The sequence below is a fragment of the Spermophilus citellus genome, assembly GCF_964194105.1.
Source record: "Spermophilus citellus genome assembly, chromosome: 4".
In the NCBI taxonomy this organism is placed as follows: Eukaryota; Metazoa; Chordata; class Mammalia; order Rodentia; family Sciuridae; genus Spermophilus; species Spermophilus citellus.
The window spans coordinates 150591162-150615992 of NC_138185.1; the positions used below are offsets into that span (position 1 = coordinate 150591162).

General features: G+C 40.1%; 1 protein-coding gene across 3 annotated transcripts in view; it reads left to right on the top strand.

Annotated features, from left to right (window-relative positions):
* The window catches only part of SAMD4A (sterile alpha motif domain containing 4A), a 206588-nt gene that overhangs the window by 134672 nt on the left and 47085 nt on the right, over positions 1 to 24831 (top strand). For 2 of the 3 annotated variants that reach the window (XM_081290933.1, XM_081290935.1), the window contains exon 4: positions 21809 to 22072. The exons of the other annotated variant lie outside the window; for it this stretch is intronic. In XM_081290933.1, coding sequence (XP_081147059.1) covers positions 21809 to 22072 — 264 coding nt within the window. The remainder of the gene's footprint in view (positions 1 to 21808; positions 22073 to 24831) is intronic. 3 annotated transcript variants of the gene reach the window in all.

The window sequence follows — 24831 nt, forward strand, 5'->3', positions numbered from 1 at the left end:
ATAAAAATTCCAAATGTTTACTGGTCTTGTTTGTACCACCAACCCAAACGTTTCCACAGTGGAGGTAGAGACGTGAGCTTTTAAGCTATCTCAAGAACTAACCAACCATCTTGGATTCAACAACAACAAAACAATGTCTTTATACCCAAGTCAAAATAAAATTAGATGAGTGTCCCTTAGTTGAATTTTGCCCAGAAGAGTCTATGAGTGGCACCAGTGGACAGCTAGGGCAACCCACGCTGCTGAGCCTGGAAATTCAATTTCCTTAGAAGAAAAGGGCTGACAGGAGGGTATGTATTAGGAAACTGTCATTAGTGTCATTTGGGGCAAAAGCACACATGATAGAGATGAGTCATTTTATATAGTGGGTATGCTTCTCCAGAGTTTCCTGAAACCACCTTTTTTAGAATCAAATTATTTTTTCATTAACTAAAACTGCAAATCAAGGTGTGAACACCAGTTGCTAATGAATCTTCACTGGCCATCATTCTTTAAATCTGAGAGTTCCTGAGGTTCTCTCTCAAGTTAGTAATCTATAAAGTATTTTAAAATAACAAATATTGAGAAGATTTCTGCAGGTGACAGTTTTTGCAGTATGTATCATGGTCTTCTCTGTGTGTTGAGATGATTTGGGTGACTTTTGTTATTTTTAACTAGTCCCATTTAATATGAAGCTGGATGGTGGAGCAGGTGGTAGCTCTAAGCCCTGCTCAGCTGTGCTTGTAAATGCAGAGAATGCTGTCTTGCCAGATGCATGCAGGAGCTCCAGAGAGGTGGTACCAAGGAGAGAGGCTGACAGGAGACCTTGGCTGCAATAGGCCTGGGCCTGGGTCTGCAGCCATGGGTGGAGTGGGAGAATGCTCAAGACCACAGCGTGCTCTGGAGAATTTTGGTGGAGTCATTAGGCCATTGGGAACTAGACTGTGAGAAAGGGCATTGTTCAAAAATGTTTATCATTATTAAGAAATTATTTTGTGCCTGAAATATTGTCACTAACTCTGCTAGGTTTAGCAGCACAATCTTTGTTGTTGTTCTTTTTACATATATGTGACAAGAGAGAGTGTATTTTGAAATATTATACATACATGGAGTAAACCTTATTCTAATTAAAATTCCATTCTTGTGGTTTTACATGATGTGGAGTTATACTGGTCATGCATTCATATATAAAGATAGGAAAGTTATGTCTGATTAATACTACTGTCTTTCCTATTCCCATCCCCCATGCCTTCCCTTCAATCCCTTTGTCTAATCCAATGAACTTCTATTCTTCCTCTCCCTACTCTCTCTTGTTGTGAGTTAGCATCCATGTATCAAAGAGAACATTTTTTTTTTACTCTGTAAAAATTTTTATTGGCTATCTGCTGTACCTGGGGTTTCATCTTTCAGAGAAACCATTTGGCCTTTGCTTTTGGGGGATTGGTTTATTTCACTTAGCATGATATTCTCCAGTTCCATTCATTTACTGATAAATGCCATAATAGCATTCTTCTTTGTGGATGAGTAACATTCCATTGTGTATATATATCACATTTTCTTTATCCATTTATCTGTTGAAGGGCTATTGTGAATTGTGCTGCTACAAACATTGATATGGCTGCGTTGCTGTAGTATGCTGATTTTAAGATCTTTGGGTATGAACCCAGGAGTGGGATAACTGAGTCAAATGGTGGATTCATTCCAAGTTTTCTGAGGAATCTCCATACTGCTGTCCAGAGTGATTGCACCAATTTGCAGTCCAACTAGCAATGGATGAGTGAACTTTTCCCCCACATCCTCTCCAACATTTATCGTTACTTGTATTCTTGATCATTGCTATTCTAGCAACACAATCTTAATACCTCAACTGAACATTATACACAAGTTTTTACTTAAAAGTCAGAGCTCACTACAAATACAATAAAGGCATCTTTGAGTAAAAAATGGCCACATTTGAACATTTGCTTGCTTTGGGCAATGCAGCTCCAAATTCATCATGAATCTCAAAGCATTATTTGCTAAACTTTGAATCTGAAAGCTCTTGATTCTCAGAGTGTTTTTCCTTTGGGTATGAAGCTCACAATGTTGATTGAGACCAGTCAATCATGGACCTGAACTGAATGAAGGTGGGCACCATTGCAGAGCTCACCATTAGTCAAGATCGGGTATAGGCAATACTCGAAAAAAATGGAAGTCTGGTGAGTGAATGATACATTGCTTGATGATTTTCTTTTTGATCTGTGACACTGTGGGAAAAAATATGAAGCTTTTTATGCTCACAGTTCTTTGCCGGTTTTCTGTTGGTGATCTTGCTGTCTCTCTGGCTAGAGACAGCTGTGTAATTTTTGCTTCTGGAATTATTCTCTTGCTCCTCTTCCCCCAGCCACTCAATCTGTATGCTGTTCAGAGAGCAGGCTAATGATGGGGTACTGGAGAAGCAGTTGCCCAAAGAAAAGCTCTCCACGTGCTGGACTGGGATAGCTCGATACTGGGGTCACGCTGGTGACCGGTCCCCACTCACGTCTACATGTCTGCGTGCCAGCCGCCTTCCGTCCTTGGCAGTTTTATGAACAAACTTTTTAGAAAAGTCAACACAAAGAATGAATGTTTTTTCTTGAAGAACAGAACAAGTAAAGTGTTTCACATCAACATCTTGGGTCTTCAGTGGCTAAAGGAAGAGATCTCTTCCCAACCGTACCTGAGGCTTTGAGGTTTGGCCTGCCTTTCCGATAGATTGGGAGCAAGGAACTTTCTGCTGTTCTTTTTAGATATACATGTCAGTAGAGTGTATTTTGATATATTATACATACATGGAGTGCAACTTCCCATTCTTGTGGTTGAACATGATGTAGAGTTACACTGGTCATGTATTCACATATGAACATAGGAAAGTGATGTCTGATTCATTCTACTGTCTTTCCTATTCCCATCCTCCCTCCCTTCCTTTTATTTCCTTTTGTCTAATCCAATGAACTTCTATTCTTCCTTCCCCCACTCCTCATTGTGTGTTAGCATTGCATGTCAGAAAGAACATAAGGCCTTTGATTTTGGAGATTGGCTTATTTCGCTTAGATGACAGTCTCAGTTCCATCAATTTACTGGCAAATGCCATAATTTCATTCTTCTTTATGGTTGAAGTAATTTGGGTTGATTCTTACATTGGTGCAGCTCCAGGCAGAAGGGCTGCTAGGGTTCCTCCATCAGGAGGCTGCTTTGGGCTGCAGATCAGTTGTTTTTTTTTTTTTTAACTCCACTTCATCATATTGGATAACTTCTGGAGATATTAATCCCTGTGAGACTACTCTGACACTTTAGATGACATGGTCGGAGGGAGGAAATGAAGCATTTGCTGGGGGTAGTTCCCTTGAGAATGTAAACTTTAGAAACAGCTTTCCCCCTCTGCTCCTCCCTTTTTTATAGATCAGTCATTTTAGATTTGAACCCTTGGAATCATCCAGATTGATAGTGATCTGAATGGGCCATTTTGGGGGACACCTCATATCTAAACCATAACATTTGCTGACGTTTGAATCTGAGAGCTCTTGATTCCCAGAGTGATTTTCCTTTGGGTATTACACTGACAGCGTGATTGAGGCCTGTCAATCACATTGGCTGTGCTGGCTGAACCATTCAGAACTCTAAAAGAAACCTGCTTGATTCCAAGATTTATCTTCAACATAAGGAATCAAAAGAATCCCAACACCAAGTCTGTCTCCTTGGAACTCCTGTAAAGTTTCTACCTTAAGCAAGTCTACGGTGATCATGGGGGTCTCACTGGGAGCCAGACCCCTAAGCCCATGACCAAGAAAAGTGGAGGACTTTCTACTGTACTAGAGAAGCTTGCCTTTCCTCAAGCCCTAAAGCTCAAAACTGAGTCTCACTTTCCAGAATTGCCCCAACTCGGATCTACAACTCCCAAATCTAACGGTGGTGGGGCCCTGTTTCTAGGATTGAAGGAAGAATTGGGACAAATGACCCCACCTTACTCCACATTCTCTTCATTGTTAGACCCTGTTCATTCAGGAACATGTGCTGCTGGCACATATTTGGCAGGGTCACTAATATAATGGATAGCAAAATCAGAGTCTCCAGAGGTCTCAGGCCATATCAAGTTATAGTTCAGGGCACATGCTTTGAAGTCAGACCCACTTGGTTTTAAGTTCCCAATTCTACTAACAATTGTATGGTCCTAGAGAAAGGCTTTAACTTCTCTTAGCTGTGATTTCCTCAAATTAAAATAATAATAAGGGTAATAATATGGATAATGAGTGCTACCCATATGTAGTTGTGAAAAATCCCCTCAGAATCTAAGTATAATCTTTTTCTTGAAGATATTCTTCTTGGAATCTTTTTATCCTCCTATTCTAGTCTGTACCAGTTACCTTCAAACTAACCCAGTTTAAAAACATGTGCTTCTTCTTAAATTTTAAAAATAATTTTCCCTCATTCATTTCCTATCATCTCTCTTTCAAGTACCCTTTAAATCAGGTAACAGCTCTTCTCTGTTGGTATTTTCATTTCCTTAACTTTTTCTGTTTTTTTTTTTTCTCTCTCTCTCATTCTACTTTACTGTTTTCTTCTTTTCTGGGTGATTCCTATAACTATCTTCTAAACTTACCTAATTTTAAACCACTGCTATCATATTTTCAAATCCAAGAGTTCTTGTTCTTTGCATATTTCTTTTTATATGGCATTCTGTTCTTGTTTCATGAATGCAAAACCTTTCCTAACCTCTCTGAACATATTACATTTTATTTTTAGAGTTTTCTTCTCCCAACATTGTTCATGTGTTTTTGGAGTTTCTTTTTCTATTTGTTTTAGACTCCATATCAAGAGAGAGGCAGTCCTCAGTTATCTGTTGATTCTTGGTTTTCCTTTCATTTAAAGGGAAAACACTAGATCCTGTGTATATGGATTAAACCATAGGAAGACTAGGTTAATAAGAACTCAGCCTGGCTATTTTGGGGTGATGTTCATGTATATCTTCATCTGTAATTCTTTTTCATGATCTATCCCATTCCTAGAGGAATCTTCTAACCTCTTCCTGGTTGCCAAGGGTCTGTGGACTGTTCGGAGGAAAGTGCCAAGATGACAGCTGTTTTGTTGTGTAAGGTAATGGGTAGAATCTATCAGTCTCCATGTACATTAGGCATACTTTTTGCCCTTTTTCCCAAAACCTACTTTTGTCCCTTCCATGTACCCCTACAATCAGAGTTACCTGGCCCCTGAGTCCTAACCTTCTGGGGAGTTCTATAGCATTTATTGTCATTGCTTCCCCTAGCTACAGACATATGTATCACTTTTCTTTGGTCTACTGAGTCAATTCTCCCATGTCCTTCTGTTTTCCAACCTACAACATTTTTTTTTAATTTCTGTGGTCTGCTGATAATCCTGTATCTTTTGTCATCTTTTCCTGCATTCTTTGCCCTTGTGGGTTTCTGCTCTTGCTATTATGTCAGTGTTTTTGGAAGAAATGGAGAAAAAAATCTGTATAAATTAGAAGTTTATTTGAATGTCTTTATTTATTATCTATCTCCCACATGAGAGATCAAGAGGTCTTGTTCACTATAGTATTCCCATTGTCCAAAACACTTCCTGGCATATTGTAGGTGTTCAGGAAGTGCTTATTGAATGAATAAGTGAATGAACTTATGCATGAATAAATGAATGTGGGTAGATCTCTTTCTATAGAGCCTATAGCCAAATAAATAATAGCTCATCCATAATTATTTCCATTTTTGGAACTTAGCTACTCAGTCTTTGATTTTAAATGGGTATAGATCTGTTTCTCTTGTATAAAGTCTTTAGTGGGGAGTGTCTGAAATCTCTGTTTTCTTTAGAGTTCCCTGTTTCAACTGTCACTTTCCCTGATAGCAATCTTTCCCCCACAGCTCTCATTATTAATGGCTTATGGCCTGTTTCTAATAGTTAAAGGCCTATTGCATTTGGAAGGTTAAGAGAGTGCCTGAAGATCACATGGCCAGTAGAAGCAGACCTGGATGGAGCGCTCAGTTCTCATCTACAATGGCACCTGCAGTACATTGCCTATCCTCAGTTCCATCACCTTATCTAGAAACTAGTCTGGGAGAATGGAAAGGTCAATTACATGATTCCCCTGCCTAAGGTTTTTTCAGACTCTAAGATGACGTTCTGTTAGTTCTTTTTTGTTTACTAGAACTTTATAACTATCTTTAAGATTCATATCTTTAAACAGTGATGTCTCTTTGACAATGCCCAGGATTTTCAAATGACAACGTGGTCAATTCATTAGATATAGAATTTGGTAGATAAATTATGCTTCTGGTGGTCTATATATAGACTTCCCAGGTACAAACCTTTTGTATTATCTCATAATATAAAATCACAGAATTAAGTGCATGCAACCCAAGCTGAGTGATAAGATCAACTAGAATGGAGAAAAATATCTTTCATGGGTAGGAACTTCGGCTGAAGAAAGTGTTGCTTCCTCCAATCCACAAACAATACTCAACTTCACAGCAGGGATGGACAGTCTCTCTGATAAGTGAGGTAAAAATGGGAGATCCCATGATGTGTCTTTAGTGGTAAATGGCTATACTGTGGTGAACCACCACTCTAGGAAGGACAGACACTGAGAGTTCCCGGTCCTGGAAAATCCCCAGGTCACTGTTAAAATCGGTTCTTGAAAAACCGTGATGCATACAGTTGTCTTTGGTAGGTCCTCGCTCTTGCTGTATTAGATTAAACTTTTCAAATAAGCTGTTGTACAAATCCGTAGGCCTCAAAATTTGGATCTTGCAGTGTATAACTCTTGTGTCAAATGAGGGATTATCCATTTGAGATCACAAACCTATTTTTCTAATCCTCTTTCCAATGACATTAATATAAAAACTAATGACCATTGGTATGGTATGAACCAGGAAGGCCAAAAACAAAGGGTTCTAGTTTTAGCTTGGACATCAACCTTTATGGGTACCTTGGGCCATTTGAGGTCTTTGAGTTCTTAAGAGATAAAATGGCCAGGAAGGGTGACTTATATTACATACTCATGTAATGTATTACATACTCATCATGTATATTTTTAAAGTTCCTTCCTGCTTGAAAGTTCTAGAATTTTGAGATACCTTAGGAGTAAATAAATGAGGGGAATAAATTGCAGCATTACATCTTGTCTTCTGAAAATAATGTTCTTGGTAGAAGGGTTCAAGAAATGTAGCACCATCATTAAAATTCCATCAGGACCAACTCCATTGGGCATGTTAACAACATCTACAGCATCTATTTTTTAATAAAACTTTGGCATTACCACTAATTTTCGTGAGAGCTTGACTCAAGAATAAAAGCTCTATCCTGACCCCATCTGGCACCTGGTGAGGCAGAGAATTCATTCCAGGGAACCATTCTTGAAGCACAGCTTTTCCTATAAGGAAACACTGGTAATCTTAACATTTTTCAAGACAGGGTGGGATCTAGGTTGTTTCTCTTAAGTCTGTCACTCCTCCAGTATTTAATTTAAAATAAAAAAAGATCTTCGTTTGGCATTTATTATGTACATGATTACCTACCTCTGCCCTCAACACTCACGCAAGACCAGAACCGTTACCTTTGTGAGCATTTGGGAAAAGTCCAAATGGAAAAGAGACCAAGCAGGTGATTTCTGGCTCAATTATCAGGAATCTTCATGCCACCCAGAGCCATGGACTTTGAACAATTGCCTGAAAAATTCAACTTTCCAGAGAAACAGTATGAATATTTACCATAGAAACAAGGGAGAAAAGCTGTTTTGATTTTCATCTAGTGATACAGTCACTCCAAAGGAGGACTGAGTTTCAGAGAGACATCTTGGTCCCAGTGCACTGCCACCTCCTCAGAAACTTATAAGTTCTTGAGATACTGTGGAAAATTAATTGAAATTGAAATCACCTAAAATTTTTGCTGCCTTCAGTAATTCTTCACCTTCATGCAAAGTGTTACTTAGCATATTAACACTGCCTTAAGGCTCCTAGCAGCTGTGTGTTTGAAAATGATAGAAGATGATGGCTTAATACATGATAAGAAATACCGTTTTCATCTATGCATCCCGGTCTCTTATGGATACTCTTTTTGTCATCTGTAGCCCTCGTCATTGGTACAATGCCCTATGCATAGACAGCTCACTGTAGAATGAGTGAATAAATAAGTCAGCTTAAACTCTTTTTCCAGAAGGTAACAACTAATATTTTTCCATTTAAAAAAAAAAAAGCATCTTCTCATACATCATCATAGTAGTCTTCATCATCATTCTTCCTAGTGCCCAGCATATTCCCAGCACAGGGTAGATGCTCAGCAAATATTGTCTGTTTATATGCATGCATGGATGTATGCTTATATGGATAGTTGCATAGAAAATTGGATCATGCAGGGAGCACCTCTGTTATGTGATCCCTATAGCAACACTGGGAGGTAGGGAGAATAGGTATTACCATTGTTATGTTCTCTAGATGAGTATCCTGAGGCCCTGAGAAGCTGGTGAACTTGTTCAGGATTTTAGATATTGATTATGCAGTGCCAGGGTCAATAGTCTAAGCCCAGAGTTCTTTTCGACATGAGAAGCAGTGCTACATTTGGCTTAAGAACACAGGCTTGCAAGTCAAAGAACCTTGGGCTTTAAACCCTGGCTCTTGCCGCTTCTTTGTGTGAACAAGTCTCTTACTTGCTTTGCACCTCAGCTTCCAATCCATGAAATGGGATCAGGAGGAGGGTAATGAATAGCATCTACTCCTCTGGTTAAATGAGGATTAATGGAATGCTGTCTGGACATATTTAATAGAGTACCTGATGTACAAACAGCATGGCACATGGTAGCTGATAGTCTTGATCTGTTTGCTTTGGGGAACATGACAGTATATTATCCCCAGTCCAAGGGAGGTAAGAAGGAAATAGACACCCTTCTATGCAAGTCTGAATGTGCAGGAGAAATTAGACCATTGGGACTAGCCAGAGGGAGGGAGGGATGATACAATTCAGTGCATTTCCTTCTCCAGAATCTAGCCCTCAGTGAGCAGCCAGCTACTGTTACATCTTGGCTGGCCATTCTATTGGTGTTACAGGCAGACTTTTAAAAATATGGAGAAATAAATACTGTGGGCAAAATCACATCTTGTCCAAATGAGCTGAGGTGTAAAAGAGAACCACACTCCACAAATATGCTAATAACATCATAATTCTGGGGAGGGTTGAGAGATCATCCATTGGCCCATAATGGCTTTTTCAACATTGTACCCTCAGTTTTTAGAGCCTGGCCCATGATGGATATTCAACCATATCTAGTGAATGAATGACTTCGTCTACTCCAGCCCTTTGTTTTGCATAGGAAGAACACAATGTCATCTAGCCTTGTAATAGGCTCTCAGCTTGAATTTCCTAATAAAATGGAGGCACTTAGAATCTTCAGTAAGGATCTTGGTCTATCAGTATTGCTTACAAATGTCAGGACAAAGAGAAGTTCTCATGAGGAATTCTGAACACTAACTAAATAGTGGAAAAGGAAGTGATTCACATGCCCTGACCCTTCAAAAAGTGGACATGAACTGTGAACTGAAAATATTTAGGTAAGAAAAGGCCACGTTGAGTCTCAATGAGGGAAGAAGACTGGGGCAGGTAAATTTTGTCAATAAAGGTAAGAATTCTGAAAGAGCAAGGTGAACATTCCCTTTGGTATGAGAGACCACAGTGGAAATTTCATCTCTTGTAAATCTGTGAAACACTAGCAAGTAATGAGAGAGGTTTTTCCCCTATTTTCAGTGTAATACACTGAAAATGCTGCATCCATATCATTAGATTAGCTAGTACTTAGAGTTTATTCTTCCATTAGCAGCGTTGGTTTACATTGGGTTATTCTTACTCTGACAACTAATTACTAATGTTTCCTTAGCACTTTAAAATTTGCAAAACACATTATAGTGTATGTTAAGTGATTTGACTCTTTTCCCCAAAATGCTATGATGTTGCCTTTGACCGCTATTAACAGGGAAAACAGGTGCAAAGGTGACAGCAGAATTCTAACTCAGACTCCAAGTTCTTCTTACTTTAGCAGGCTGCTATGGTTTGGGTTGATGTCTCCCTCAATACCAACAGAACAAATATCAAGCTGCCAAGTCAACGCTGGATGTAGTCAGTGTGTCTGTCTTTTTTTTTTTTTCACTTTTACATCCAAATATTTAGATTTATTGCAACATTTTATAATGATATAGAAATGTTACAAATGAAGCAAGCATCTAAAAAAATCACCTTTACTGTTAAACACTAGAACTGCAAAAGAGAAAGAAAAGCACAACAATTTCCTACCACAGTTGGAGATATTACAGACCAGAAAACAAGAAGCAATAACCTGGAATTGATACAATAAAAAACTTTTTGATTAAATAGTAAAGTGGAAAATTCTGGTTTTGAAAAAAACAAGATTATCATAGGCCGTGGAAAGTAGAGAGGGTCTCATAAAACACCTGGTGCAGGAGCACTTTACAAACAGACCTCTAAAATACACTCCTGATTTCCTCTGGAATAAATTTCTCATTCTAGAATTGCTTTCTCTTTGGTTTTATTCTTTCTTACAGTTTTGAACTCTTGATATCTCCGAGTTATTTTTCCCCCACATTTCTGTTTTTATCTTTCAAAAAGTCCATCCAAAAAAAAAAGTCCATCCCATAATGTCCAAGTATTGATTTATTTTTATATTTTAGAACACAGATTTTTTTTTCCCTAAAGAAAGGGAGGGAGGATAGGAATAATAAAGACAGTAGAATAAATCTAACAATTTTCCGATGTATACATATGAAAATACCTAAGTGAATCCCACCATGTGTGCACCCACAAAAATGGGATCCTAATTAGAAAAGGATATATCCCATGCTTGTATAATTTTGTCAAAATGGATTCAACTGTCATATAACTAAGAATAACCAATAAAATGTTTTTTAAAGATTTAGGGACTTGTTAAGAGAATAACTTGTAATTTGTCAAATATGTCAATTATAACTATTATTATTATTATTATTATTATTATTATTATTATTATTATTATTATTTTGGTGGTTCCAGTGCCTCTAAACAATGTTGGAATTTAAGCTATATTGATCTTAGAAGAAAATAAATGGGCTTTTGAACCTGAATCTAAATTTTTACTTGTAACATATGTAAACATACACAAATTATGCATCCTCATCTATAAATGGGGATGATGGGGATGATTGGAGTATTATGAGAACTAAATAGAAAAGAAAAAAATGTTTTATAAATTGTAGCTTTTTTTTTTTTTTGGCAGTGCAGAGGATCGCCCAGAACCTTCCACATGCTAAATAAATTCTCTAACACTGAGATACACCCCCAGCCCCGACTGCTATTTTTTCAACTTTAGAGGTAGCTATTGACATTGGAGGAAAAGATCTTCTAACTATGTTCTAAAACATAAAAATTGTCAGTGCATCTTAACCTTGAACATGAATATACATCTCCTAGGGTCTTCTTATAATGCAGATCCTGAATCAGGAGGTCTGGGGAAAGGGCCTAGGAATCAGCCTTTCTAACAAGTAACAGGATCCAAGATGATATACTAATGCTGCTGGCCCATGGATCCAGAACCCCCTACATAACAAACTATTTTTTTTTACTAATTGTTAATTGGTTATTGCTATTATCTCACCAGCTCAATTTCTAGACTAAGAAAATGTGTTCTGAGGTTTCTGCAGCTGGTTCACACTCAGAAAGGACATCTCTCCACTTGCTTAGCAAGAGTGAAAATGACCACAAGAGGCAGGCACTACTGTCCCAGAGTCAAAACATTTATCTAAGAATTCTCTAGAAATGTCTTCCCAGGCATCATTTGGATTTGAAAACTGGTACCAAAATATCATGTCTTGTATCTGGGAAGCAGGGAAGAGGTAATAAATCCCTGGTGGAAGAGCCTACACAGAAGTTTTTGTGTGAACCTCCCCAAGCAAACAAAATATTGGTTGGTGGAAGAAGCAGTGACTTTGAACTTTGTTTTTTAAAACCTCTTGAAAAGTAAATAAGATGCTCATTCTTTGGTGGCATGTTATCAAAAACAGGCAAACTCAGCAGCTGACCTGGGGAGTTTTAGAACAGCAAGGATGTGAACAGAGTTGTGATGGGAATACTGAGACAGGAAGAAAACCTAACACAGTGGTTCTCAACCCTGATTATCAACTAGACCCAGCCAGGTGATTCTGAAAGTACAAATGTTCTGACCAAGTTCTGATTCTCAGTGACTTAGTCTGGGACAGACTTGGGCATCAAAATAAAGTTGAGGACCACTGACCTAAAATGAAAATGTGGTTAGTCACAGGAAGAGAGGTGAGATATGAAGAGTTTGTATCAATTTAAATGTATTGCCATTTCTCGTTATTTGCAATGGTTATGTTCTGTAAAGGTGCTCTAAACATTGAATCAGCAAATACTGAAAAATTTCGCCTAAGGGAAGTATGGGGTTAGGTTCCTTTGAGTATCTGGTCATAATATATTTGTTAACCACTATATAGAAATTTTGTTCTATGTTTGTTTAAAGGTATTTATTTAGCATATATTATTGACTTATTGAACACACAGTAAGAGCACACTAACTCATGGCTAATCAAAGCTCATCAATCTGGGCACAGTGTGGCATACACCTGTAATCCCAGTGGCTTGGGAGGCTGAGGCAGGAGAATCATGAGTTCAAAGCCAGCCTCAACAATGTCAAGGCACTAAGCAACTCAGTGAGACCCTGTCTCTAAATAAAATACAAAATAGGGCTGGGGATATGACTCAGTGATGAGTGCCTCTGAGTTCAATCCCAAGTACAAAAAAAAAAAAAAAAAGCAAAAAATGGGGAAAACATAGTACTCAGTTGGACCACAGAAGGACATTGGCTTATAATACAAGAGCTGAAGCAAGAGGGCAGTGCATCCCCTATCCAACTTCAGCTTGGAGCCTGTGAGTAGATGACTCCAATTTTTTGCTACTCTGTTCATGTCTATGAGTGGCCATGGAAAATGCTTCCAGTATTGATTTGAGGACCTGAATAGATTCTTAGTAATTGGGTGAATTCATAAATACAGAATCCATGAATAATGGGTATAGAAGACATGTGACAGATGCAGACCTACACAGTTTGCAGGTGAGGGGGGCTGAGCAATAGACAAGGAGCAAAGGGAGCCCTCAACCTCCAGGTCAGAGTGTCCGGGTTCAGCCTAGTCCTCCTGGTCTCCTATGTGACCTATTGCTGTCAGGGTCCGAAGGCTGCAGACAACCTCCTCCATCTCAAACGAAATAAGAGGTGAAAACTGGTCAATTCCTATCTTTGAACTGCAGTAGTCCCAGGTGCCAAGAGGTGCCAGTCACCTCAAGCTTGCCATGCTCTGGAAGTCTTTTATTGCAGGACTGATTTATAATACCCAAATAGATGCATTGAGAGCAATTACGTAAACACGGTTTCTCTAGGGTCAGAAAGAACAGTATAATTTAAATGAAAAATGCAGCATGGAGTCAAAATTCAAATCGTTGTGTGTAATTACAGACCACAGTAAATCAATTATATAAACACAGTACCGATCCCATCCTGTCCCAACACCCACAGGATCGGGTTGTGATGGTTTAGAATTCAGGAGGAGGATGACGGTGAAGTGACATTGGGAACTGGGATGCGCAAAACCTCAATAACTTGTCTGGAATCACATGGTGATTCAATCAAATGTAATCAAGAAGCCAGGAGACACTAAACCATCCAATTTCTCCTAATTAACAATAACAACAACAACAAAATCATCTAATTAGCAGTGTGAGCTCAAATTGTGGGGTTTTTTTTGAATGGTCATTTATGTGTTATTGTTACATTTGACATTTAGATTGAATACTTTAATGAAAACAAGAACCAATTCCCTAATCAGTAGCCGCCTTGCTGAGAATCTCTCCTTATTCTTCTATGGAGAAGCTAAGTTAAGAATTAGTCAGAACTATATAATATATTCCTAATTATGTATAACCAGTCTCCTCACACTGGAAAGAAAAAAAAATAGGTTGTTTGATCAAGGCAAAGTTAAATGTTTCTGGCACAGAAAAATCCTGCTCCCAGTCATGAATTTGGGGGCTGAATGGAGCCCTGTTGGCAACAGGATCTAGGCATCCTCCAGTGATGCCCGTCCTTGCCTGGTAAGTGCCATTGTCTATAAGAGCTGCCTTTTCCTGTTCTCTGGGAACCTTTAAGCTCCAGTGGCAGTGAAGACCTTGCCTGTGGGTCAGCTCCAAATAGGAGCTTGTAGACAATTTTGAAGTATCATTTGTTAGCTGGCTTCTTTTAAGCAATTGACCGCTTCTCCTCTTCAGAAGCATTGCTGGTGATGACAAGGTATAAAAGGATAGCCTGACGATTTGTTCAGTGACTCTGGTCATGGCCTTGAGATGGATGCTCTAAGAGGGACTTGGTTGCTCGCTCATGAAATCCTGGCTATTTGCACTTTCAAACCTGGATTGCCTTGTCCATCCCCACACTCAGGAGCAGCCTGGGAGCTGTGAAGTATGGGTGGATGTTGCATTATGTAGAACCAAGAAGCACATCCTGGACAGGCACATGAGCTGGTGGAGCAGCAGTCACGATTTGAGAGTTCTCTTTTGAGAAAGGGGTAGGAGGGAAGCTTGGTCATCCAACATCCAACTCCCTGCGCTTCTCTATTCTCTCTCTTCCCTAAACACAAGGACTGCAACATATTTTATAGATACTTTGGAAAACTTAAAAGGAAATGCTGCTTAAATCTACTCCTGGCCAATTGTAGTGCCAGTCACCTCAAGCTTGCCATGCTCTGGAAGTCTTTTATTGCAGGACTGTTTTCTTGATGTCATAAAAATAATCAAATTCTTCAGTTGTGTCTGGACATCTCTTTACACTCTGTGTGGATAGAAATTCATGGACAAACCTAAGGATTAAATCCTTAATCCTAAGGATTAAGAAATAATACAGAAAAAAAATAGAAGTTAACCCAATGTTCGGGAGATTTGGAAATGGCTGGGTTGATCCCATAGTCCCTTGATTTGTCTTAAACATCTGCTTTAATGATGTCAAAATACTTCCCTAGTTGATGTCATTGCTTTTGATAAACCAGAATGAGAGAATTTGAGGAGTTTTCTTTTAGGACCACTTGATTCAAAACTAAAATTTTGAAATTCTACTGATTTCTATAAAAAGTATGTATTGGCTTCTTGTCTAGCTTATTTCATAAATAATGGCACTGTAGAGTCAAATAGCAGTTATGTAAAATAGATTTCTTACTGGATGACACCCAGTTTTGCCATTATAGAAACTGACAAAGGAGGACGAAATGAAATGTACCAAAGATTAATGTAGTAATAAAAGTCTGCCAGAAACATTCTGATTTCTTAAAAGCCCAAATGTTTAAGTGATAACATGAAGGCAGAAACATACATCTTGGCCCTGTCCAAAGGCCGAGCCAGCCGTCTGGGGGTAATAAGAGCTGACACCAGTGACAAGGACTCACAAGACTGGAAGGATCTCTCCAGGAGCTTTCCCTGCATGGGGATGCTTTTGTTTCAATCCCATGTGAAAAGGAGATTAAACAGGGAAAGAGAGATTGAGTCAGATGTACTTGTGATACTCTTTGTAACTTTCTCTTCTTCCAAAGTATCTGGTGGGTTGGCTCAGTTCAGTTCAGTTCTGCTCGGTTTGGTTTGGTTTGCATAAGCCAAGTGGACACCTTCTCTTCCCAGAAAGCACATGGCCTCTTCCTTGGGCCTGTCCGGAACATCCCACCACCCACCACGTCTATGCTTTGTAGTATGTTCCCTCTTCTTCCCCCAGTGTGAGGTGTAGTCTGAAGCTTCTTTGGGGGAATCATCTCCTGGTGTCCAGATTTTTCAAACAATGGTTTTCCAAACTTTGGACAAGAAGCAGAGAGCCAGCATGCAGAGTGTTGAGGCTTTTAACCTTTGGAGTTGCTTTTAATCTACTTCCCAAAGCAGTGATGGCAGAGCATGTCAATTTTAACCTTAGTAATTAATTCTTCCCTCTCTTTCCCTTCCCCCACTTACACAGATCTGTTTGTGACCAGAAATGTGACCGGTGGGGTTTTTTGTTGTTTGGGGGTTTTGGGGGGGGGGTTGATTTTTTTTTTTGCATGATGTCACTGACCAAATACTCTGGTTTTGTATTTTTCAAAATGTATTCTTGCAGTACTATTAATCTTTTCTTCCCCAAAGATTCCCACCACAGGGTCTCAGATTACTGGTTGTCACCACAAAACCAACCAAAGAAGAGGAATCCAGGGTCTAATGTCACTTCACCACTGAGCATTGCTTAAGATGTTGGCTTTTTTTCTTTTTAAACAAATGCCTGCAATTACTCATAGAAATATGTTAGCAGCACTTCATTCTTTCAACTGAAAGCTTCTAGTAGTAGTTTTTAGATGCCCTGAAATGAGTGTCCTGAGAAGAAATTTATGGGATGAAACTCCAATAATGTTCCATAAGCAGAGATACTGCACCCCACTTCAAGTCCTTTGAAACAATAACTTTTTTGGAGCTTGCCATGGGCTGAGCTTTTCTCTTTTAACTTGACAAATATCAAACTGTCTCCTACAGCAAAACTTAAGATTTATATGCTCTGAGCCCTCAAATTGATGTTTTCACCAAAGGTTCTACTGATACTTCTAAATTTCTTTTGGAAGCAAGTCTAGAAGTATACCATTAGCAACATATAAGTCAGTGCTCTTCCTGCCCTGCTTTGTCATGAGTACGTGGACACATAGCACACATCCCCTGAGTCATAGAAAGGAGTCCTAAGTTACTATTTTTAAAATAATATGCAAATTCTTGGTCTCCTCACTCTACCATTTCAAATCCCTATAACAGAATGATTTATTTTTACAAGTCTAGTCGTGCCAGCTATTGGATCTAAAACAGAATCTAAAACAGAATGACAAGCCTAGAAATAGGTGGTAACAAAGAGATAGAGTGGTTGGCTTGACTTTGAGCAGATAGTGTAACTAAGAAAGATACATAACACATGACTTCCTGAGGCTACCCATGTTGCCCAGGGAAGCATCTCAACAAAGATAGAAAAAAGCAACAATCATCTCTGTCAAGTGAGGGTGCTCTAGACCAATAGTACATAGGAACCAGGTGAGTTGATAACTAATACCTAAAAATTGGGTCTCTATTAAAACAACAATTGTACTTCAAATCTGTTGATCCTCCCACAAAAGACAAAAATATTCATGTACTCAGCATAGATCTTTTTAATTCAGATTATTTACCTTGGATTAATTCTAGTATCATCTACATACACATAAAATTCATTCATAACACAGTATTTCATCCATGGACAAGGCTCTGTGTACACAGGGATTTTTGGGGTCTTTCTGCTACCCAGGGGCTCACGGTTCATTTTAGAAATTAATAAATTATATTATCTTGCAGGAGACTTCAATCTCTAAAATGTTAAGAATCTATGCTCATAACAATAATTTTTAAAGCACAAATTGCATTTACCAGAGAAGTATTCAGTGTATCTTTGAAAGGTCTCTGTTAACATTAGTTAGAATAAAGTTTTGGTATAAAAGTCAGGCTGACTGCTTCTGTGGATCACTTCTCTCCTTGACAGTGAACCTGACATTGAACCAAGGAGGCAGTTGATCCATTATCTTAAACCTTCCTTTATCCATGAACCCTATTATTGCTCATATTAGAGGGGAAAAAAAAGTAGTTCTATTTCATTTTCTCCAAGGAGTTCCAAAAAGCCTAGAAAACCTCCGCCTAATCAAAGTTGAAGTCAAAGTTAGTCAAAGGAATTGAGGAAAAAATCTGAATTCCAGGCTTTCAAGAAAATAAAGAACAGAATCCAGTGCCAGACATCATATTTTCCCCTAAAAAGTCATCAAAAAAAGGTATCTCATTAGAGAAGCTGGTAGACTAACAAGAAATCATAAGGTTATATGAGGTCTAAGAAGCTGGCTGGCCCTGAGTGGTCTGGCCAAGATTATCACCAGATTATAAGACCCTCTGTTCTTACCACACCACACTGTTCAACTGCTGTAGTAAGGTTATTTCTAGCTGCTTTTTTTATATGTATTTCAATTGAACTTATTTAATACTTACTTTTGGGTCACTTGAATTTATAAATGACAGTGTCCAAAAGTACAGTGTCCTAATGATGTGTGTGTGCATACCTGCATATACACCTATAGCTGTGTACAGACCTGAAATTTCTTTAGGAGATTTTTTAACTTGTAATTGACATTGAATCTGTACTATACACAATACTAAGTTTTAGTTGCAGTGGTTCAAGAGCAAAACATACACCATTTTGCTCCTCTGGGCAATTTTTAGTATGATTTTTAATATAATGAATCCACCCTGAAATAGGCTGCCCCTCCACCCACACTTGTAAAAGTCACAAGTACAGAATAAATTGAGGACCTCAATTCTGCTGAATGTGCCAATTTCTGATCTATTTAGACATTTTTTAAAGAGTTCTTAATGCCGCAGCATTTGGAGGTACTTTGGGGGTGGCTCCATTCTGAAGGGAGTAATCCCTGCTGGCTCTTCACTGGAGTCAACAGGCAAGAGCTTTCAAGAACGTCTGGCTATGGTCACTCCAGGGCAGCTATACAAGCCTGATGAGCTTCTCAGCAGTCTGTTTTTACTGCTCTTCCCTCCTGACTCCTAAGAACATTTATTTATTTATTATTTAGCCTCAATGTCCATATCTCTCATGTGTCACCACTCTGTTATTTCTTTTAAATGCAGAGATGGGACAACCATTGAAACTCAGCTGCTAGCCACCTCATTCATTCCACAACTGTGTGGCCTGTTTCTTACAGACACTGCCCGTGCTATTTATGATCCCCTATGCTGCTTTAGAAATTACCGAACAAATTACCCCAGTATAAAAGGTGACACCCAAATCAGCTTTGAGGCCACCAGACAACAGACTTGTCTTCACCCCAAAGTGGTACCGTTGGCAGGTCACCTGTCAGCTGTTTCAGTCTCCTCCCTACAGGAAGACAAGCCTGAAGTGTCTGCAGTCCTCATTTGTTTTTGTAGAAGGGAGGCATTCGCCCAGCATGACTGTCCTTTAACGTAGATTTGATGTTCAGCCTGACTCTAAACCCCTGGCCCTCTCTGCAAATAAATCAGAAGATTGGTACCAGGCCTTGTGCTTGGTTGTCCCCACAGCTTGATTCCTAGGGAGGTATTACAGAACTTGGTGGCAACTGTAGAAATCAAAGGGTTCTCTCTCTGATATAGAGGATGTGTGGAGTCTTTAGTAGAAAGCCATTGATTAAACAAGGCCCTAGTATCTCAGGTACAATTGCTTTTTTTAGTTAGAGGCAAAGATCGGGTTCATGCCCTATTCCCTGTGACTTTAGTTAAGCACAGGGAAATGCGGGAGGGGAAAAAAAACTGTATAGGTCTCTATGTGCAAATCTCTATCAGCTCATTAAGTTAGGTAAACATAGCTCCAATCTCAGTAGCCAGTGGATTGGAGTGGATACTGGGAGCTTCCCTAAGGATGCCCAGGGGGTGGAGGGCAGCATTGATTTTTAAGAAAATTTTAGGTAAAAAGGAGAAAGTTGTCTCCATTCAATAATGGAATTCATCTGCTGCTTATGTATTTTTCTCAGCATCCAAACAAAGATAAGGACCATCCTGGTAGTTATCAATTAGTTACCCATGCAGTTATGTTCTCTCGTAAGCCTAGGTGCAGAGCGGTTTCCACCAGCTCTGAACTGTGGTGCCTCCTTGGCACGGCCTGTTGTCACCCTAATCCCAGCTAGGCTGAAAGACCCCCACATTTCCGCTTGGGGGGATACACCTGGCTGGCACCATTCAAGGCCCCCACCTGCAGAGGTACCAGAAAGTAAAAAAATTGTCTAAGCTGGAGTGTCCAGCACTCAGGGCAGCCCCAAACAAGTCTGCCCTATTTTATAAAAATACTTAGACAGGCATGAAATGGATTTTCCGGATGTCCAGCTTTCCTTCCTATTGGCTTCTCTCTTCATTTTTTGCTGCTGCTTCCTTTTTATTTTTTTCCCTTTCTCCGCTTTTTTATTTTTCAGCTTCCCCCCCCCCATTCTTTGTTTTTCTTTTGCTAATTCTGCTCCAAATCAGGTAGCAATGCATGTTTCCAGGAAGCCTTTTTAATTAGTTGTTCTCCAGTCTAGTAAAAATGAAAGCTGTTAGTATCATTAAAAAATAAAATAACCCCATTGCATATTTTAAGGGAGATGATAATTCCTTGCCTTTGATAGAATCTACTCAAATTAGAAATTTTGGGGGTTACAAATATAAGCTCCACAGCTTCCTTTTTTTTTTTTTTTTGGTAAATAAAAGCATTTCTAGCTCTTCTGGTTGTCACCCTTCACACACAACCTTCTGGCCACAGAGGGCCGGATGAAAACATTGACTACCGGGGTATGAGCTCTGTTGCCCCCCAGGCTGGCCAACCATTAGCAGCCCCTCATACCACTGCTTCTCCAGACGCCCAGCCTTTTGACTCTGGTCTTTATCTCTTAAATTGGGGGCATAATAATCTGCTGCTCAAGTCTCTATGGGTACTGCCCCCCGAGAAACGCAGCTCAACAACGAGCAAGCCCTTTCTCCACTGGGATGTCTGATCTACCTGCTAGAAAACACAGAAGGTTAATGCCAGCAAAGAAGTACCAGTCTGAACTTGGGAGAGCAAAAGCCTCACTGGAGGGGATGGAGCCTGAGACAGAATTTAATGGCTTCCCTGAAAAATGTTTAAAAATGCATGTGGCTCAATTCCATGTTAGTACAGCAGCAATCAAAATAAACTGGACCTGTCTCAGGCACTGGTGCTGAGAGAATGTTATGAATAGACTTATTTTGTAAAGTTGTCACTTTACACACCCAGAAAAACCAACCAAGGGTAACATCGGCTCCCTCGGCATTGATGTTGGTTAAATCCCTCCTTTGAATGCCTTCAACTTAATTTGGCTAGTTATGTGAGATTTGTTGCTTTTTCCTAGTTTTCTGGAAAAGAAATAAAAAATGGGAGCTATGCAGATGGTGCCACTATGCAGGAGGACTGAACAGGCTGGTGAAACCTATTCCCAGCTCACAGAGAGCTCTCTACTGGCTTTTGAATGAAAGCCTTGTTACCTGAGTGTGTTTACAGTATAAAGTTTGGCATGAACTGGCAAAGACATGGTCAAGAATCAGCCCTTTCACCCATAGCTGCTGGTGTCCCATATCCTGAGGTCAAGGTGGTGCTGGGCCCTCCCCAAACCAGCCTGCCCTTTAGAGGTAGTAGTTACCTAAATCCCAGTTGGAAGAATTAGTCCACCTTCTTCTAGTTCCAACCTACAAAGATCCCCAAATGGTAACCAGCCTACCCATTCTTCAAGAAGTCCTCCCTAACAGCATGGGTAACGTCAGATTTTTGTACTTACCAAAAAAAATTGTCCAGCACATGTTAGCTTCATTTTGGGCAGATGACCACTTTGCCAGGCTGTCATTCTTGCCTGGTGTGAGCCCACTGCTCCAAATCCTGATTTGTAGAGTTAGAACTAAAACTAAATCCAGACCCACAAAGGCTAAGGCCATGTGTGTGGGCACCATAGGTTTGGCCTCCTCAGAGCAACCCAGTCCACCAAGCAATCCCCACAGCATCCTTGTTAAACACCCGGAGAGAAGGACCCTCCAGGCCTGCATTCAACCTGCGGCGCCCATGGGTGGATTGTCAGACAGCAGTATCTCTCAGGGTGCAAAGGTATTGTGGGTTCTTCTGTGTCCCAGGCTAAAGGGGGGGGAATAACCTATTTCATTTTATTTTTTTTTCCAGTTCTCTCAGGCCAGGCACACCACAGCCCTTTGAAACGATCTGTGTCCCTTACCCCACCCATGAATGTGCCAAACCAGCCTCTAGGACATGGATGGATGTCTCATGAGGACTTACGAGCTAGAGGACCCCAGTGCCTCCCATCCGATCATGCCCCCCTGTCTCCACAAAGCAGTGTAGCCTCTTCAGGAAGTGGTGGGAGTGAACACTTAGAAGATCAGACCACTGCTCGTAACACATTCCAGGAAGAAGGTAGTGGTATGAAAGGTGAGTGACCACACGAGGAACCACTGAGTCCCTCCCTTTATTTGGAGTCCCAAGGGTAAAGAGCTAGTCAGCAAGAGAGCAACAGCCCAGTGCCTCTCCGAGGCTTATGCCTGGAAGCCTCCCCTTCCAGAACTCCAGGGCTTGCCTTGGTGGAAAAGGCTGCCCCTTCCAGGGCTTCCTGCCCAAGCCCAAGGACCAGAGTAAGTGAGGTCAATACCTTCCATTTTGTTTTTCATGCATTGACCCTCAGGCAACTGAATGGTCCCCTGCTAGCACTAGCAGGGGACAGCGTCATCTGTTTGTAAAGCCTCCAAAACTGCTCCAGCCCTCTGCCTTGTTGCCGTGGCCAGGGACCTGTCGCTAATTCAGAAAAAAACAACCACTGATCTTTTATCTATTTTTCTTCTCTAAATCTCTCTTAATGCAGAATTGCAGTTGTACTTTCCTTTCTCTCTCCCTTTTTCTTTGATATCCAAAGAAACCTTTAAACCCTTTTCCCTGCATTGGTTTAAGGGACAGGAAAACACCTCTGAGAATCTCTGGTAGTGTTTTAAGCCTGATAATAGATTTGCAAGATAGGTGATAAAGGCCTTTTGTGCAGCCTAATAAATATTCCTACATTGCCTGGAGAATCTATCCTCTTCTCAAGATCTTCATTAGGAGATACGAATTTCTCAATTACCCATGATCCGTTCAAAGAGGACGTGTGCCTGCATTTATTCTTAGACTCCAATTGTTCAAGGGTTAGAGGTCCTTAGGGAAAGACGCTCATCAGAGACCTACTGATAACTGTTAGATGGGGAAACAATCACCAGGACACCTTTGGGACTAAAAATACAGCCCTCTGTGCCAGCACAAACACATAGCCACAAGGGATGCTGTTTCTGACTTCCCCTTCTGTGATCACTGTTGACATAGGGTGCTCTGGACCCAGTCCCCTCCCCCTCATGGGAGCCTGGCACAGAAAGCCTGCCCACCACTGCCCAGGTGCCAACTGTAAGAGGACACCAGGCTGAAAAGCAGAGCCCCTGGTCTTGGGGAATGAGACCAGCCTTCAGTCTTCCACTCGGCTGCTTAGGCCTATGCCCTCCCCATCACACCCCCATCCCATGGCGGTTCCTGTGCTGAGTGACCCTAGGAAGTAGGATGTGTCTTGAAGTTTGCTACTGGTGATACATTACAGGTTTCTTTAAAGGTACTTGACAGGCAGCAAAAACAATGAGTCTTTCTGGCATGGAGGAATTGTACATCCTCTTCTCTTTCATGTTTTTTGGGAGACTGGATCATAATTTTGGAGAACTAGCAAAACCCATGTGGAGTTTATACATGGTCCTGGGGTTCATGCAGCTGAGCCCCAGATGACAGATAGCAGGTGAGGCTCAGCTGTGCCCTGGGTAAGCCTGACTTGGCACCTATCACTGAGCATTGAAATACCAAGGGACCACTTTAGGCTAGCTTCTGAGCAGGTAGATTTCAGCATCTGGATGGTCTGTTTCCAGGACAGTGTATTTGATGTTCTAATCAGTAACTCTGTGGGAGGAGGCATTGGTGTGTGTGTTGAGTGGCAAGAGGACGCTGTGGCAAGGCCATTCTCCGAGGTACCTGTCCTTCCCAGGGGAGAATACTGATCCCATTGTAGGGATTTTTGCACATTTGTTTTCTTTCTTCCTTTTACTTTATTTTCTTTATTTCTTTTTCTTTTTTTTTAGGACTTAATGCACATACTACACATCCCCCCAAAAAAGTAGGTAAAGCCATGCTCATTGTGTGTTGGCATTTGGGGTAAGAAATGAATAAAGAGTTTTTTGAGGAGTCATGAGTGAGAGAAAAACTGAATGAATATCCTATTTCTGTTTTAGGATAAAAGCCAAAATCTTCCAAAGTTCAAGGACTATCTCCCATATGTATAAGCTTATTTGATTCCTTTCTGAAGAATTGGTGAGAATTGTCTCCTTGGAGCTTATGTAATCAGAAAATGACTCAGACAAGATCTCACACTGAAGATTTTCTTTAAAGGCCCATGCATATTGATCAGAAAACAGGCTTTTTGATGGTTGGAGGAAACAAAGCATCCTTTTCCATGTATTTACACCTTCTCAACCTATTTAACTTTCCTTCTCCCAGAGAATTGGATTGAGATTCAGGGTATAAAGTCACTAGCATATTAAATGGCAAAAAAGGAAAAAAAAAATTGAAGAAAGGAACATCATAGACAAGAAAGGGTTCTGTTTGTAGGGAAAGTATATTTGCAGCTCGGCTGACAAATCAGAGAGCAGAAAAGTCCATACCTGAAAATTCTAGCATTCCAAAGTGTCATAGGACCAGTATTTAACACAAATGTCCTTATCCAGCCCTGCTGTGAGATGGCCACCACTAAGAACTCATCCACATCAAAGATCATTCAAATCAGCTCCTAGGAGCGTGTCCAAGAAGCTCCCTGTAATATACCTGTCCCAAGGTCTTGTCATTTGCTTCTTCGTGTCTAAAGCAGATGCCAGTTGAAATTTCCAAATTACTTTGTGCTTTTTTGAAAAATGAATTATGAAATCAAGTGAAGTATTTCTAAAAAGATTTAGTGCTTCCTCCTAGACCTTCATGTGCTTATTTTTTTGTGACCCAGGCCCTTTCACAAGAACATGTTCTGCCTCAGGATGCCATCACCAAATTCTTGTTTTTCTAATTTTTCAGTACCCAACTTATATGAACAAAGTACCTGTAGGAGAATTTGGAATATTTACCAAATCTTCAGGGAATGCACA